Here is a 16979-nt window from a genome sequence, read left to right as displayed (position 1 = left end):
ATGTAACTTAGGAGGGCCATATGAATTAATTACTTTAAAACTGAATTGGGCCCCTCATCTCCGCTGAATTTGGAGAGACAGCTCTAAAAACCTCTTTTCAGCCCAAATATGCTCGTGCATAAAGGAAACGATTAATCTAGGTTTAATCCTAAACACCGGAACCCTCCCATGGTGGTTTACCTCGTTCTAAAATGAGGGTTTACCTCGTTCTAAGCTGGGCAAGAAAGGATGAGCCCCGCGGTCAGACTCTGCGGGTCGCGCGGACAAACGCAACGGAGGCCTCCTCCAGAGGAGGATCTCAACCGCCCAGAACGGAAGTTCTGAGCCTACAAACTCGCTGGGAAGCAACTGGGCAACGGACCAAGATGGCGGCGCCCAGTGAAGAGCCTGCGTTTTCCGCCGGGGTTGAAAAGAACTGGGGTCCAGTTGTTCGCTCCCCAGAAGGGACTCCCCAAAAAATCCGGCAGCTGATAGATGAGGGGATTGCCCCGGAGGAGGGAGGCGCCGAAGCGTGAGTTCGCGAGTCCAGCCTGGGTCCGGCGTCCCCGCAGATTGGAGAGAGTTTGGGGGAAGCACAGGCCTGCGGGGAATCCCTTGGGTCGGCGACTGCGGGCGGTGGGGTTAGCTTCGTTCTGGGATCTGAAAGAGACTGGAGTTACCACGCTTAGTTGGTTTTAATCAGCTCTTCGGGAAGTACTGGATTCTGCACCGCGGGCGGAATTTTGCCATAAGACGGGTTTTGGAGGGAAGGAAAAAAAGAGAACTGCGCACCTGACTTCTCTTAGTTGGGTTTCTTAACCTTTTTTGAGCCGTAGACGCCTTTGGTAGCCTGGTAAAGCTTATGAACCCTGGTCAGAATAATATTTTTACGTGCATAAAGTAAATTACGTAGGATTTTAAAGGAAACTAATTACGTTGGAATAGAATTATCAAGACAGTAAAAGAAAAAAAGTGATGCAGTAACGTGCTTCATTATTAAGTAACATGTAGTAATAGGTCTGTTATTTACCATGATTTTCAAGTAGTGATGAGCCTAAATGGTATTTCAAAACATGTGCAGCAACCATAATGTGGTGACAGAATATATGTGATTTCCGTTGGTGACATTCACAGATACTGCAGACGCTACTATTTTTTTTTATTACCTTCATTCTTAATTGAAGAAAATGCTAAATTTCTGTTAGAGGTTAGTAAAGTAAATGTCATTTTTTTCCCATTCAGGTTTATAGATTCTCTGAATTTTTTCCAAAGAACCACACCTCCCTGAGACTCTCTGTGACTCAATTTATTTCTATTGAGTTATAATAGTTGGTGTAATCCTATTTTTATTAAAATGACTTTTGTCTTCATCAGTTCCTCCCTCCACGCCTCCCCAGGCACTGTTGAAATGTCTGTCACTGAAAATAAGAGAATTGTTTTGCTGTTTTTTTTCTCCCTGAATTTTTTTCATGAAATCACCTAAAGATCTTTACTTTGATTTGAATTTTCAAATTATTCTTTGGGAGGAGTGGATATCAAGGGTTGATCCATGTGGAAATATCAAAATGGTTTTTTTCTTCTATTAAAAGAGTTAAATTTCTAAGGTGGTTCAAATTGAGTCTTTGTGTTTACTAAAGTTATGCAAAATACTGTTGGAGAGCAGTGAGCGGGCTGAGAGAACAGTTTGCCAGCATAGGATTAGTATAGCACTGTGGAGGTAGAAATTGCTTGAAACTTGGGTATGGCCAAACTATAAAGAGATTTGAATACCAAACTGAAGAATTTGGATTCTATTTAGTAAATGTTGTGAAACCATTGAAAATGTTAATCAGAGGAATAACGTGACTGACATGATTTTTGGAAAGGTTAATATCCAGTGTGGTGTGATTGATGATATGATGTGCAGAGAAGCTAGATACAAAGTTTAGGCAAAGTGATGCCATGAAAGGATTACCAACAGTTCTGCCACTTTTTTTTAGGAAGGACACATCTGCTACATTCCAGTCAGCTAATGGATCACCCCAAGCAGAACAACCTCCATTGGAATCTACAAACAAAGAAGCCTTCTTTAGCAGAGTGGAAACATTTTCTATATCCTTTTAAAATTCATGTGAGTTGCACTTTCTACCTGCTCCAGAAATGGTTATTTCTCCAGGAATAACACCACTTACTCTGATGTATGAATGTAAGAATTAAACTCGGTAAGAAATTTTATAGGAAAATTTTGCATCATAAAATATTATCCCTCACAGGGGCATTTGAGATGACCTAACCTTTTCTTTTTACAAAAGAAAAACTAAGAGCTTGAGAGGAGAAGGAATAATAACTAACTTTAATAGTAAATAACTTCATATATAGTGTTTTTTCACATATATTAACACATTTGATCTTCACCTTAAGCCTATGAAAATAGGTATTATTATAGTCATTTTACATAAGAGGAAACAATTTCAGGTAGGTTATGTGACTTGCCCAAGGTCAACCTGCTAGCAAGTGGCAGAGCCAGGATTATACCATAAGGCTCTTGGCACCCAAACCTAATGTTTTTTGAGACTATGCTATGCTTCTGTCTCTTTCTAGATTTTCCTCGGTATGTTAGTTATCTTTTGTTGCATAACAAGTTATCTTAAAACTTAGTGGCTTAAAAACACCAAATACTTATTATCTCACAGTTTGTGTGGATCAGGAATCCAGGCACAGCTTAGCTAAGTCCTCTGGCTCAGGATCTCTCACAGACTGCAGTCAAGGTGTCAGCTGGGGCTGCAGTGTCTCAGGGCTCAACTAGGAAAGGATCCACTTTCAAGCTCACTCACGTGGTTGTTGGCAGGATTCATTTCCTCGTGGCTATTGGATTGAAGGCTTCAGTTCTGTACTGGCTATTGGCTGGAGACTTCCCTATGTTTCTTGCTACATGGGCCTCTCCATAGGGACAGTTCACAACATGGCAGCTGGCTTCCATCAGAGTGAGCAAGTGAGAGAGAGCAAGACAGAAGCTAGACTCTTTTTGTATCCTCGTCTTGGAAGTGACATTCCATCACTTTTGCCATTTTCTCCTCACTGGAGTGCTTTTTTAAAGAATTTAAAACAATTATAGACTTATAGGAAGGTTGCACAGGTTATAAAGAACTTCCTTTCTTGGCTACTTGCAAGTAAGTTGCCAAAGTGATGTCTCATTACCCCAAAATATTTCCTACGAACGAGGACTTTCTCCTACATAACCACAATGCAGCCATCAAAGTCAGGAAATTCATATGATAAATTACTACCATCTAGCCTTCAGACCCCAATCATTTCATCAGTTGTCCTAATAATGTGCTTTATAGCAAAAGGATCCAGTTGAGAATCCTCAGTTTTTCCTTGAATTTCGAGATCTTGATACTTCTAAAGTTTACAGGCCAGTTATTTTGTAGAGTTTACCTCAATTCACATTTGTCTGATTATTTCCTTATGGTTAGATTCAGGTAATGCAGGAGTATCACAGAAGTGATCCTGTGTTCCCCTTGCGTCCTGTCAGGTGGCACATGATTTATCCCTTTACTGGTGTTGATCACTTTGACCACTTGATTAAGGGAGCGGCTGTGAGTCTTTTCCATTGTAAAGTTAACTTTCCTCCTTTGTAATTAAAAAGTGTTTTCTGGGGAGGTGCTTTGAAACTATGTAAATATCCCATTCCTCATCGAACTTTATGTAATTTCTTTATTTGTAGCAGCATGGGCTCATGATTTCCTTTTTTATTCAATGGGTTATAATCCGTTACTATCATCATATATTTTGATATTCCAATTGTCACTGATTTGGTGAGTGGGAGCCCCATGTAGACGCTCTTTACACCCCACCTGGCTCCAACACTGCAAGGCGGGTCACCCCCCTGTGTGGACTCCCCCTTTACCCGACTTGGGTTCTGACACACTCCCCCTTTACCCGACTTGGGTTCTGACACACTGAGCTGCCTCCTCCCACCCTCCTGGCTGTCCTCTTCCTGGCTCACTGCCTGATGGCTTTAGGACTAGATGTTCAGGAAGGGGAGGATATTTTAACCATCCTCTACTGCTGTCCCTTGGGCTAATTCCTGATTTTGATACAGTATTTAGAACCATTTCCTTTTGTTCTCATTGGATATAAATTGATCGCCACTTTGGATATGATAATCATTTATTTAACTTAACCAACTTAAGTGATTCTATTACTTTTATTCTAGATAATCCCAGCTCCTTTAACATTTATATCTAAATTCTTTTTTCTAGCCTTCAATCCTTTGCTGACATTGTAATGTTTTCAAACTCCCATATCGTATATAAAAATATAGAACTTTCCTGCATCTTCTTTCATGTTTTATCTATTTTTTTTTTCTGTGCTCTATAATATAAGAGCTCTTTAGGTAAAATATAAAAAAAATGAGTGTTGACCATTAATGATCAGTAAATGTTTTAGGACATTTTCCCAAGCATGTACTTATAGATGCTATTGATGCTCTCAGCCTATTTAAAACACATAGACTACACACACATTACTACATAACAGTCAAACTTTGGGCTGGGGGATTAATGAAGAATATTATTAATTTCACTGACAATTCTTTGGAAGGTAAAAGTGGATGTGGTGCATAGGAGAGCATTGGTGAGTGGCGGAAAATATTTCTCTTTCTTTGACTTTAACCATCCCTTCCTTCTTAGGCGTATCCTAGTGCTTTCACTCATTTTTTTAAATCCCTAGTATTTCATATTAAGTGAAAGCGAAAGTCTTCTACATTGTACCCCACAACCAATAATAAACATTTTAACGTATAAAATACATACGGCTGCCTAGAGAAAAGGTTCATAACTTTTTCCCCTCTGCTTATTACTAAAATGACCTTCGTCATTCTGTGAGGTATGTGCCTGTGCTTTAAAAATAGCTTTTTAAACTTTTCTTATTGCTTTTCCCTTTAATTTAATATGTTTATTCCTATATATATAAAGCAGAGTTAAAGTTTTAATTTCTGACTTGTTCATTTTAATATACCAGCAATGTTGTTTTTCTTAACATGAGTACTCTTTGAAATGGGCAGGTAAGCCCCCCGAGCTGTCTCCACTTGTCTGTGCAAAATATGGCTGGATCACAGTTGAATGTGATATGCTCAAGTGCTCCAGCTGTCAGGCTTTTCTCTGTGCCAGTTTACAACCAGCTTTTGATTTTGACAGATGTAAGTATAAAGTACAAATTGCATTTTTATCCATATTGAAAGATATACTCTACTAGTTTTTCTGAAAAGACCAGTCACTTGTATTTGATCAAAGAATATGTACTGCTATATATAACAAGGTGGATTGGTGATTGTCTTCACCCTAATTATTAGCTTCAATCATTACTTTTTTAAAACATAAGGTACTTTAGAGTGAACCTGACTTCATGTATTCTGGGAAACTAACAGCAGTATGTTTACTTTAGGGTTCCAAAATTTATACTTAGGCTAAGAGTTAAAGGATTTCTGTGAAGGTTCACACTTTGGAATGCCTGCCTTGTAAAATACATGATACTCCCTTTGTTACTGATCTTAGGATCTTGATTTAGAACTTTTTTTGTAGAAAATATGATACAGTTGCTAATATTTTCAAATATTTTTAAATTCTCTTAGTTATTTTTAGTTGTATCTGTACTCTTAAAGGCTCTTGGCCATTGGATTTTGAATCTATGTAGTGTTTTTTAAGGCGTTGCTATCTCTGTGGGTTTCAGATAAGGAACGATGTGCTGAGTTGAAGAAAGCCTTGTGTACTGCCCATGAGAAGTTCTGTTTCTGGCCAGACAGCCCCTCTCCAGGTACTTATGTCTGAGATTTCTCATTTACCATATGTTCTTGGTCATTGTATTGCTAATATTGTCTATTTCTTTGTGGAAATCTAATCTTTGAAGTTGTTTTTCTTCTTTTCTACTTGTACCTTTCCAGAAAAACTTACATTCATTGGCTTATTATGTTATTGCGTAACTTTCTTAAGTGCATTTGACATGCCAAAGGCTTAACCATGCATACATTATCCCATTTAATCCTCACAGGGGCCCTGGGAGGTAGACATTATCAATCCAGTTTTTCTCGGCAGGGAAACTGAGAATCAGTAGTCTTAAAACCAACTATGAGGAGCCATAACTATAGGTTTATCTGGGTTCAAACCCTCTGCTTTTCCCACTATATCAGGCAGCCCCGTATTCTACCCAGACTTCCTTTGGTGCACTGACGGCACTAGTGGTGGCAGTTAAACAGGGTTTGGTTGCTAAAGAAGACTCACAGAACCCCAAGTGAGAGTGATTACAAGTCTACAGTTTATTACAGTAAAATGACACAATATAACAACAGCATTGAAGTAAGGATATCACAGCCAAAGACTGCCCCACGGCAAGGGGTCTAGATGGGCCAGGTGCAAGCGCCTATCGTCCTCCCTGTATAAGGGCCGTGGCAGGACGCGCTGTCTTGAATCAGGAACCACTGATGTGTGCACAAAATGCTTCAGAACAAGGGAGCCCAAAATGCAGTCTGAAGTGGAATTTTTATATTTTGCTGGTCACATAGGCATATGCCTACAGAGTAACCAGCCTCAACAGCAGAGCCCTCTAGTGGGCTCACCAAGACCAGGTGTAAAACTCTTTGGACCCATGGTTACAAAGCAGCACTAATAATCCATGTATTTTTGCTTGACCAGAGATCAGTGCCATGCAGATATATTTTTTATTTCAGTAGGACAGCTCAGGCTAATTTCAGGGTCACTGATGCCCAGAAATATTCCATGAATGACTACTAAGAGGAAAAAATAGATTGTAAGTGACCTTAGAGTGCCATCTACTGATAAATGAGGAGGTGATAGAAAAGGGATTATTAAGAAATAAAATTTTTAAAGTGAAAATGACTGTATAATAAGGATTTTCTGCTGTTGGTCTAGCTGTTTCACTGTATAGTACAATAAAACTCAGTCTTATGAGGATTTGAATCTCTCTCTGTCCAGTGTGCTCAGTCTGTTTTTAGGGTCTGCACAGTGCTCTGTTCGTGGTTCCCAACTGTCGTTACTATACACTCTACTTTCTTGATCCCATTCATAGCTTCAGCTACCACTTACTTGCAGACCTCTACCTTCTATCTAGACCTTTCTTTTGAGCTTGACTCATGTTTTCAACTACCTTCTAAACATCTCCACTTAATATCTTCCAGGTACCTAGAGTTCAATGTATACAAAACTGAATTGTTCATCTTCTACTTAAAACTAGCTTCTCTTCTTATATTTTCTCCGTCTTGGTAAATGGTGCTGACCTCCCCCTCCAGCTGTCCTAGCCAAAACCCTGGAAATCACTTAGATGCCCTTCCATATCATCATGATTCTACCTCCTAAACAGGTCTCAAATATACCTTCCAATTATACCATCCCTTGGTTTGATTCTTTAACATTCAAGAGACTTTTGTTTGGAGAAAGGAACACCCACAACTATTTATACTTTAATGCCTAGCTTTATTGAGCATATCTAATAAAATTGTGCAGGTAGTTTTTTTCTAACATTTACCAATAATTACAAATTAAATTAAATTCCCGTAAACATTTTACATTATAATTGCTAATTTACTAGGACTGATTATTTTGAGCATATCAAATATGTTAAATTAGAGAAAATATACACAGACCTTAATTATAAAACATATATTTAAACTTATGTTAAAACATTGTCATGATGGGCTTAATTTTTTCTCTGTTTGTTCTTTTACTTTCATAGGTTTTTACTGGTACTTTCTTAGGGTTGTAAAAATCAGACCAAACCCTAAATTAGAAGATGATCAGAAAGGTGTTAGGATCTGGTTTCTTCTCCCAACTTTTGTCAAACTGGAGCCACTGGTCATCAAAACATGTTTTCTTTTTATCATTAAACCTCACTTGATTTTTTTGAAGTCCACACCTTTTTCATTGATTTTAGCTTTTTATAACTTGACTTTTTTCTAGTAAAATGATGCATCTTTTTAAATTAATGACATGTGACATATTTGGTTACTTGCAACCACTTGAAATAATCTGATAAACTCTTAGGGAATATTTTGTTCCCCCTGAATATAGAAAGTATCCCTTTATTTTTAACTTTTTAAGTAATTTCTAAAATTTTGGAATGTTTCAAGTATAGGAAAAATGTAGATAATAAGAAACATCTCTGAATCTACCACCCAACCCCACCTAACCCTAACATTTTGCCATCCTTGCTTCAGAACCACCCCACCCTGGCTTCTTTCTGTTAATCAGGAAGAATTACAGATACAGCTGTAACCCTCCCCGATCTCATTTCTTGCTTCCCTATCGTGCAGTAACTACTATTCTGAATTTGATGTTTATGATTTGTTTACATGATTTCTATTTCTTCAACATTTACATGTATCTATAAGGAATATATATAGCACTATTTACTTGTTTTAAAATTTTCTATAAATGTTATCATTATGTATTCTATAACCTGCCTTTGGAGGGGTGGGGGGTGGTCAACTTTTTTTAAATTCATGCTGTCACATGTAGCATGTTTGAAGCTTCATAATTAGTAGGGCCATCTAAAATTTTAGTCTCCTAGGAGATAAGAGATAGTGTGTACCTAGTTAAGTCTTCTTTTGGGAAAGCTGGCTTATTCATTTTAGAACCCACTGTCAGACCCTCTTTCTATGTGATTGTTAGGTATAACTATAACTTGAACACCTTTTTTGCATAGTTATTTGTCATCACAGGTGCTAATCAAGCCTTCCTATTCTTGGTGCAAGTTCCTACTTATTCTAATTCTATTTAGCATATTCACTCTTCCCTTCTCTGCTTGCATAGATTTTAAGCTTTTAGATGTATAGATTAATGTTTTTCATCAAATTCGGGAGGTTTTCAGCCAGTATTTCTTCAAATATTCTTTCTGCCTCTTTCCCTCTCTTTCTTCCGGGATTCCCATTATGCAGATGTTGGTGTGCGTGATGGTGTCCCACAGGTCTCTGTTCATTTTTCTTCATTCAGCATTGATGCTCCTTTTCTCCGTGCTTATGCCACTGGTATCTTACAGGGATTATTACTTTAAATCACTTCAGTTTCTGCTAAGCTTATTTCTTTGCATCCAGACTGACCCCTTAGTCTCTACTCTAAACTAATGCATGTTATCTATAATATCACTTCCTCCTTTAAAAAAATCTCTCAGTAGTTTCTTATCACTTACATTAATAAAATCATGGTCTGGCCACTGTCTACGCTTTAACCTTATCTCCTGCACAGGCATACTTGGGTTCCAGCCCTGTGAAACTATTTAGAATTCCCCAAATGTGCCATCCTTTAGGCCTTTACTTTTACACACTGTTCTTGGTCTTTCAGATTCAGCTTAGACCTGACTGCTTCTGAGAAAGCTTTCCTGAGACTCTGCTATTTAAACATAATCACAGAAGTATCATCACATCCTCATCAAAAAAATTAGTAATTTCTTAATATCATCAAATATCAATTTTACATTTCCCCTATTGTTCTATACATGTTTTTTATTTTTTACAGTTTCTACCAATATAATCTTCCAGTTTACTCTTTTCACAGATCGATTTGGGATGTTGCCATTGAATGAGCCTGCTGTTCTTGTTAGTGAATTCCTAGATCGTTTTCAAAGCCTTTGTCACTTGGACTTCCAGCTTCCTTCCCTGAGGCCAGAGGACTTGAAAACTATGGTGAGTTTTCTTGGCTAGCCTGCAGTGGCGTTCGGTTGTCACCAGCATTTGTACATGAAGCATTTCTTTTAACGACGAGACCGTGCAGATTGTTATGAAGAGAACTACTTGTTTGTCTCTCAACTGACCTTTTTCGATCTCCACCAGAAGGGCAATATTGAGGGTTTAAGTAGATGGATTCCATTTAAACTTTTAGATATGGTTCTTTAAATGACATGAATTTAATTTTATCTTGATTTGTTACTTAAACTGTTTAACGGAAGACACTGAAATGTGACTTCATATGGTTTATTGCATACGATTTTCCAAAGAAGGTGCTGGAGGAGAAGTTATAAACTCCCTTCTCCCCTGTGATTAGAAATTTTGAAATGCTCTGGTTCATCTGTTCTTTGAGTGTTTACTGTCCCATTTCATCACCTTGTGGTTACTCTGTGAAGACAAACTTTACTGGAGGAAATAGAAGCTATTATTTTCCTTCTTCAAGTTGAGAGGCTGTCATGGATTTTAGCACCAAACTGTGAACCTCTGATGCCTGTTATAAATGTCCCACTGTCCCTGGGCAAAGGCAATTTTTTTTTTCACCCTGTCATCGTTCTTTACTATTCTTAGAACAAAAGTAAAGACTGTGGCAAGTTCTGTTGTTCGTCAAAAAATGAATTCAGTGTCAGGCCAACATATAAACAGTAATCTGTTTTCATTATTTGGGTTTAAAATTTGCAGGTTTCAGAGAAAACTTGCAATTGGTAAATTGAAAACAAGTTAGTGCTAAGAAAAAGTGGTAGTTCCAGGAAAACTGCTCCCTTTCTCAATCAGCAGATCGAGGGGAATTCAGAAAGCTCCTATGTGGTACCTTAGCCCTGTCCTAGAAGAATGTCTTCTCTAATGAAGAGAGTTGTCTTCAAATTTGTTATTTCTTTCATGATTTTTGTCTTGTACCATCTATGTACCTCATTATCTATAACTTCTTTTCACGGTGGTTGAAACTTTAAGTTTTTTATCTTGGTTCCCTGTAGTGCTTGACAGAAGACAAGATCAGTCTTCTCCTACACCTGCTTGAAGATGAACTCGATCACCGAACTGATGAGAGAAAAACTGCGACCAAATTAGGTTCAGACATCCAAGTCCATGTCACTGCCTGTATTCTCTCTCTTTGTGGCTGGGCAAGTAGGTTAGTCAGCGAATGTGCCTGGGGGCGTGAACTGTGACGACACTATACACCCATATACATCAGTCACTAATAGTATTTGGAGATCGCCTGGTTTTTCCTGTGAGAAAAACAGAGACAAAGAAAAACTGAGGGGAGAGTGGAGGGGGGACTGTAAGAATTGGTAACAAAACCAGAATTAGAACTCAGGAATTCTTGAACACCCTTTAAGTTTATTTTTTTTTACGTCACTTTCCAGCTGGGAATTTGTGTTCCTATAAACAGTGAAGCTCCTTCTATTTTTAGAAAGGAAGAAAATCAGTTTAATTGATGAAAACTACCAAAGGAAACACCAGCTGGAGTCCTCTAGGCCTCATGTTGGTGTTTCCATTCCAGCTGCTCAGTTTGGCATAGACTCCCTCTGAGATAGAAGACTTGTCAGAACTGATTTTGATTTACTTTAAATATGCTTTCTTTGGTAGATTAAGGAATATTTTTCATTTACAAGGAAAAAGTTTTAAGAGGGACAGGAGAAATTTATAAAACATAGCTTTAAAATAGTCTTGCCATAGAGAACACACCAAGACCCCTAGATCTTTCTGTAGGAAATATGTGTGAGATAATGAATTTGGGGTTCTGAGATCAGAAGACAGGGGCTCTGAGAGGTTGTGCTTCCCAGGCCACTGGATTGTTCCAGAGATTTGTTTGATGAGATAAAGCATACTCACAAATCATTACACTTAGTCCCTTGGAAATGTTACCCTTTGAGAAAACTCACTCTCTTTTCTATTCCTGCCTAGTTCTTCCTTGGAACCCATGCAGCTCTCCCTGATAACATGTTCACAGTGTATGAGGAAAGTGGGGCTCTGGGGCTTCCAGCAGATTGAGTCATCCATGACCGACCTGGATGTATCCTTTGGCCTGAGCAGCTCCCCCATCCCAGGCCCTGAGGGGCGGCCAGAGCGCCTCCCTCTGGTGCCTGAGTCTCCTCGGAGGATAATGACTCGGAGCCAGGATGCCACGTTTTCCCCAGGCTCGGAGCAGGTATAAACTTAATTGGCTTCTTTAGGGTGGACTTTTTAAAAACAATGTCCTTGCCAAAAGTGTTGGTGGAAAAGTTGGAAATTAACTTAGGTGAGTAGGCTTCATTTCTAACCACCTTGATCAGACTACCACATAGTAGTTTTATTCACCAGTTGCAATGGAAAAGCTAAAATCATTATTTTGCGTAGAAATCTAATATTCTTGGAAGAGTTTAGTTATGTAAATAGTTCAGAAACTAAATTCTTACAGTTTAAACTATAAAATACTAGCTTTCATATGCTTCTGGAAGTATTTCTCCTGACCATAGTCATTAATATGATTCGTATACTTCTCTTATCTCCCATTTCCTTCAGGCTGAAAGGAGCCCAGGTCCCATTGTCTCCCGAACTCGGAGCTGGGACTCTTCCAGTCCTGTTGACCGTCCTGAGCCAGAGGCCGCTAGCCCCACCACGAGAACTCGCCCGGTGACCCGAAGCATGGGAACAGGAGACACCACCGGCCTGGAAGTGCCATCTAGTCCTCTCCGGAGAGCCAAACGAGCTCGCCTCTGCTCTTCCAGCAGCTCGGTGAGTCCACCTGCACATGTTGAAGTCACTGAGCACAGACAGCATGCCCAGCCCTCACCATACAGCACAGAGAACCAGGCATGAGCCTGCCCCGGGTCCTGTGGCTATAAGTAGACATGTGAATAAGTTTAAAGATGGGACAATTGGGTGACTAAAGGGGAAAAAATTTAAAGATTTTGTCATTTGTTTCTTTGGGATGGATTCTGGAGAGGTAATAAATACGTCAGGCAGATGGGCAGCAATGAGATAAGGGGACAGACCTCATAAGATACGGTTTGTTTAACATGAAGGGAGTTAAAAAGTGAGAGGGAAATACATAGGCAAAGTTTAAAGGAGAACGTAAAACTAGAAACGACAGCATTGTGAGATTCTAGACTTGACAACTAATAGCAGTGCCTCCCTGAATTTACATGGCGTCCACCCTTCGTTGGCACTATTTCTCTTCCTCCTCCCTCAGGACACATCTTCCAGAAGCTTCTTTGATCCTACCTCTCAGCATAGAGACTGGTGCCCTTGGGTGAATATCACACTTGGCAAGGAAACCAGGGAGAATGGTGAAACCGAGGTAGATGCCAGCACCCCAGCGGAGCCAGGCTGGAAGGCAGTGCTGAACATCCTCCTGGCCCAGAAACAGTCTAACCAGCCAGCTGAAACAGACTCCATGGTGAGTAAGCCATTGCCCTGATGGTGTGCAGCACTTGCTGTTTACAGGAGAAGGAGCAGAGGCCGGTCCTATAATTAGCACCCTGCCTGCCCTCAGCTATCCTAAGTCAGGTTAGACTCAGTCTGGTTTCATCTTAGAGAACAGGCATGGAACTGGTTCTGTCTTTCTGCAGTTTAGCATATGGCACTCCACCAAATTCTGATAGACTCTTTATCTTCTCAACTAAAATAACTCAAAGTAGAAAAGGAGTACAGAAACAGAAATAGATGAATAGGCAGTTGCTCTGGCCTCATGTTGCAGAACAGCTGCTTTTTCTGTCAGGTGCTGTCACTTGCATTTGGAGCCTGGACATTAACCTAGCTGTCTCGAGCACTGTGCTCTGACACCAAAATTACGATTTCATTCCTCACGGTGGGCACATTACTTTGCTCTGTTCCATGGCCCCAGACTTGTACACTGAACCTCAGCTAGTCATTGCAGTAATGACTGCTGCTAGTTACGAATGTGGGCAAATGCAAATCCATCATGACAGCTGAGAAAACAAGTCAAGTGTTTGCTCTGTGTGAAGGATGGAAGTGATCAGGTGGGTATTAAGGAATCATGAAAACTGGGTTCTCTTTTCTTTGCTGGCTTATTCCCTAATTTGGCTTGTAGCCTGCCTGATATAAATATAATTCCTGATTTCTATCGCCTCCAAGGACAAAGTAAAATAATACTTGCCAGCAGATGTTTACAAGAAGCATACCCAGATTCATGGTTTTGGAGGGTCACAGGATTCCACTGGAGAGAACTATAGTGATGCTAAAAGCCCAAGAATGCACATTCGAACCCTTAGTAAATATGCAGATGAAGGTTTTCCAAGTTTATTGCAGGAAAAAATCTGCATTTTTCCAATTTAAAGACTTGAAAATATATAAAGCTATCTGAAGACAGATGTTTGACCCGCCACTCAAACTGGAGAGATTAGATCTGTCTTTTCACATAAGTTCTGTCTGCCTAGCTCATGAAATAATGTACTGGCAGTTTTTATTGACTCCCTTCTGTCACTGTCATAGTAACAAGAAACCCCACAGGGCTTTTTTTTGTAGTGGGAAAAGTTGGCCCCATAATTGGCCCTGGGTTCCAGGACTTTTAAGATCCTTTTTGGCAGCATATCTTTTAACCTTCCCACAGCTGTTATGACTGGGAAGTACAAAGCTTAATGAGGCTGTGGTAAAGGATCTTGATGTTAGAAAAAATTTTATACTATTTTTCAGCTTAAGTTTCTTTCAACTTTGTCACTATATTGACTAAATTCCTCTCAGTCACTAGTAAGAGCTCAAACTTTTCCCTCCTGGGACTTTATTTTATTAAGACACTTACCCACAAAGAGGATAAGAAAACAGTGAAAATGTCATCTTATGTCAGAAACTGGGGGTAACTTTATGGATTATCTTGCCAGATATTGTTTGTGCTCTCACTGAGACTCTGCTGTTTATTGTGACTCTCCTGCAGAGAGAACCAAGTGCTCTGATCATTGAGAACTTTTATCTTCTAGTGAATTGTTGTGTCTCCCTGTAACACCATTTCTCAGAATCTCAGATCACTTCATAGGCACGATCAAGTGGCAGTGAGATCTTCCTATTATTAGCTCTGCTGGCTAAAACATGAAGCTGAGAAGGACAAGGTCGTAGTTTAAATTCTTAAGGGTCATTTAACTTTGTTTTATTCCTTGGCCTTGGATTCACATAAACATGAATCCTTGTTCACAAGAAATAATGAACTAGGGCCAATTCATCATCACAGACGAGAACCAGTGCAAAATATGTGCTGCACTAATGGTGGGTCAGAAGTGTCCCTCACATACAAAGATTAGGACAGACATAGATACTTGGAGGGAGGACATGAGCTGTATTTTAGAGGCTCAGAGTGTGTTAGCAATAGTCTAACAGTAGAACGCAAGCTTCTTGATTTTCAGTCTGGCTTTTAGTGTATATTATGAATAGCACAATATAAAATTAACTTATTTTACTCAATCCTAGATGTATCTAGGTCATTGTCGGAGAAATTTACAGACCAAGGCTTAAAGCTATTACTCATCCTTTGTCTCTATAAAAGAATTTAATCTCTAATAATGAGCTTTTCTACCTACAGAGTCTCTCTGAGAAATCAAGGAAGGTATTCCGAATATTCCGGCAGTGGGAATCTTTATGCTCGTCCTGAAGATATTCCAGCCCTTCCTGGAGAGAAGTGGATTCAGTAACTTTGAAAAATAAAGGCTGAATTCCCTTTTGATCCGCTAATGCTAAGTTTTTCTCCGTTCTGGTTTAATCATAAGAAGTCCCTGCACCTGCAAAGGCAATGAGTGTTACTGGCTGCATCTGACTGAGGGGAAACCCGTTTCCACACGGGGGTATGGACAGGGTGAGGTACAGCAAACCTGGTTCTGTTAAAGGAGTGTGGAGTTATGAAACTAGATGGAGGACCAAGGACTTGAGCACTTTTGGTGTCTTTAGTGCGGGGCAGTTTTGAGGGCTCTTATATCCCAGGAATATGGCAGTATGTGTTAATAAAATATTTGTTAAGATTCTTATTGCCAGAGAACTGTTTTCCTCCTTGTCTTCTGGGCTGATATAAAGGAAGCGGAGACTGAGAAAACTTCAGTGGAGCAGTAAACAAAGTCAAAATTTTGATTTTCAGATTGGCTGCAAAGCCTAAAATTTATTTGTGATTCTAGTCAAAGAGGTATTCCTAAACCAGAGACAAAACGATGTTCATTTTGTCACCAGGAGATCTCCTGATGTGTTCTAGTGAATAGTAAACTGATAATTTTCTCTCTTCACTTTGATGATGATGGAATAAGTGACTATAACAAGGAGCAGAAGACCCTTCAGAAGAGACCCCTCTCCCTGTGCCTTCTAATATGCAGCTGCCCTGAGCCAGGCTCCCCATCGCTCTTTCACTGCCAGTGGGGAACATCAGTCTCCATGGTGGTGAAGATTGACCCTGACCTGCCCCATCTAAATAAGACTGATACCCACTGATAAAGTGACCATGAAAGCTAGAAAGTAGTTATTCTCTGAAATGTCATATTTTCTTTTAGTAACTGTGGTTGGTTTGTTGTATAACTCACTGCTTTTATATTGAAATATTTGAAAGAAAATAATAGACATCATAGTATTCTGCCCACGCTAAACTTCAGTTGATATCTCTAAAACATAGAACATTTTTCTACATACTACACCCAACAAAAATTAATTATCCGATAATATCACCTAATACCCGGTCGATATTCAAATGTCTAATTGTTCCAAAAACATTCTTTACATTTGATTTGTCCAAACCAGGATCCCATTCAAGATCGTGGGTTGCATAAATCTCTTTAGTCTAAAGGGCAGTCCCTTTTTTTCATGCCTGTCAGATTTTAAATTTGTTGTTTTTTACTCCTGTTTTTTTTGTGTGTGTGTGTGTTTTTTGGTGAGAAAGATTGGCCCTGAGCTAATATCTGTTGCCAATCTCCCTCTTTTTGCTTGAGGAAGATTGTCCCTGAGCTAACATCTGTACCAGTCTTCCTCTGTCTTGTATGTGGGACACTGCCACAGCATGGCTTGATGAGCAGTGTATAGGTCCGTGCCCAGGATCTGAACCCGAGAACCCCGGGCCACCAAAGCAGAGTGCACAAACCCCACCACTACACCACAAGGCCAGCCCCCCAATCCTGATTTTTAAAAGGGTAAACTGTTGTTGATATGTCTCCTAAATTAAGCCTCTATCAGTGGATGAAGCCAGTAGAGGCTGCTTCCAGGTTATTTTTCTAGGGGTGCTCTTTTGCCTTTGTCAGTGGTAGATGACTATTCATTGCCGGTCTCCATGGTCCCCTTAGAGGCTGACTAATGGCAGCTCTCTAATGTTTTCAGAAATGAGACTTCT

General features: G+C 39.6%; 1 protein-coding gene across 1 annotated transcript; it reads left to right on the top strand.

The window, feature by feature from the left end:
* The first annotated feature begins 350 nt into the window (after nt 1-350).
* Nucleotides 351-15642, top strand: ZC3HC1 (zinc finger C3HC-type containing 1). Its single transcript, XM_058529905.1, has 10 exons — nt 351-511; nt 1959-2070; nt 5011-5161; nt 5692-5775; nt 9525-9652; nt 10666-10820; nt 11597-11840; nt 12194-12406; nt 12864-13070; nt 15204-15642. The coding sequence occupies exons 1-10, from the start codon at nt 366-368 to the stop codon at nt 15270-15272; spliced, it is 1509 nt and encodes a 502-aa protein (XP_058385888.1). The 5' UTR covers nt 351-365; the 3' UTR covers nt 15273-15642.
* The last annotated feature ends 1337 nt before the right edge of the window (nt 15643-16979 follow it).

The sequence above is a fragment of the Diceros bicornis genome, chromosome 3, assembly GCF_020826845.1.
Source record: "Diceros bicornis minor isolate mBicDic1 chromosome 3, mDicBic1.mat.cur, whole genome shotgun sequence".
Lineage (NCBI taxonomy): Eukaryota > Metazoa > Chordata > Mammalia > Perissodactyla > Rhinocerotidae > Diceros > Diceros bicornis.
Note: the sequence above shows the minus strand (reverse complement) of the source record. Positions and strands in the feature narration are given on the sequence as shown.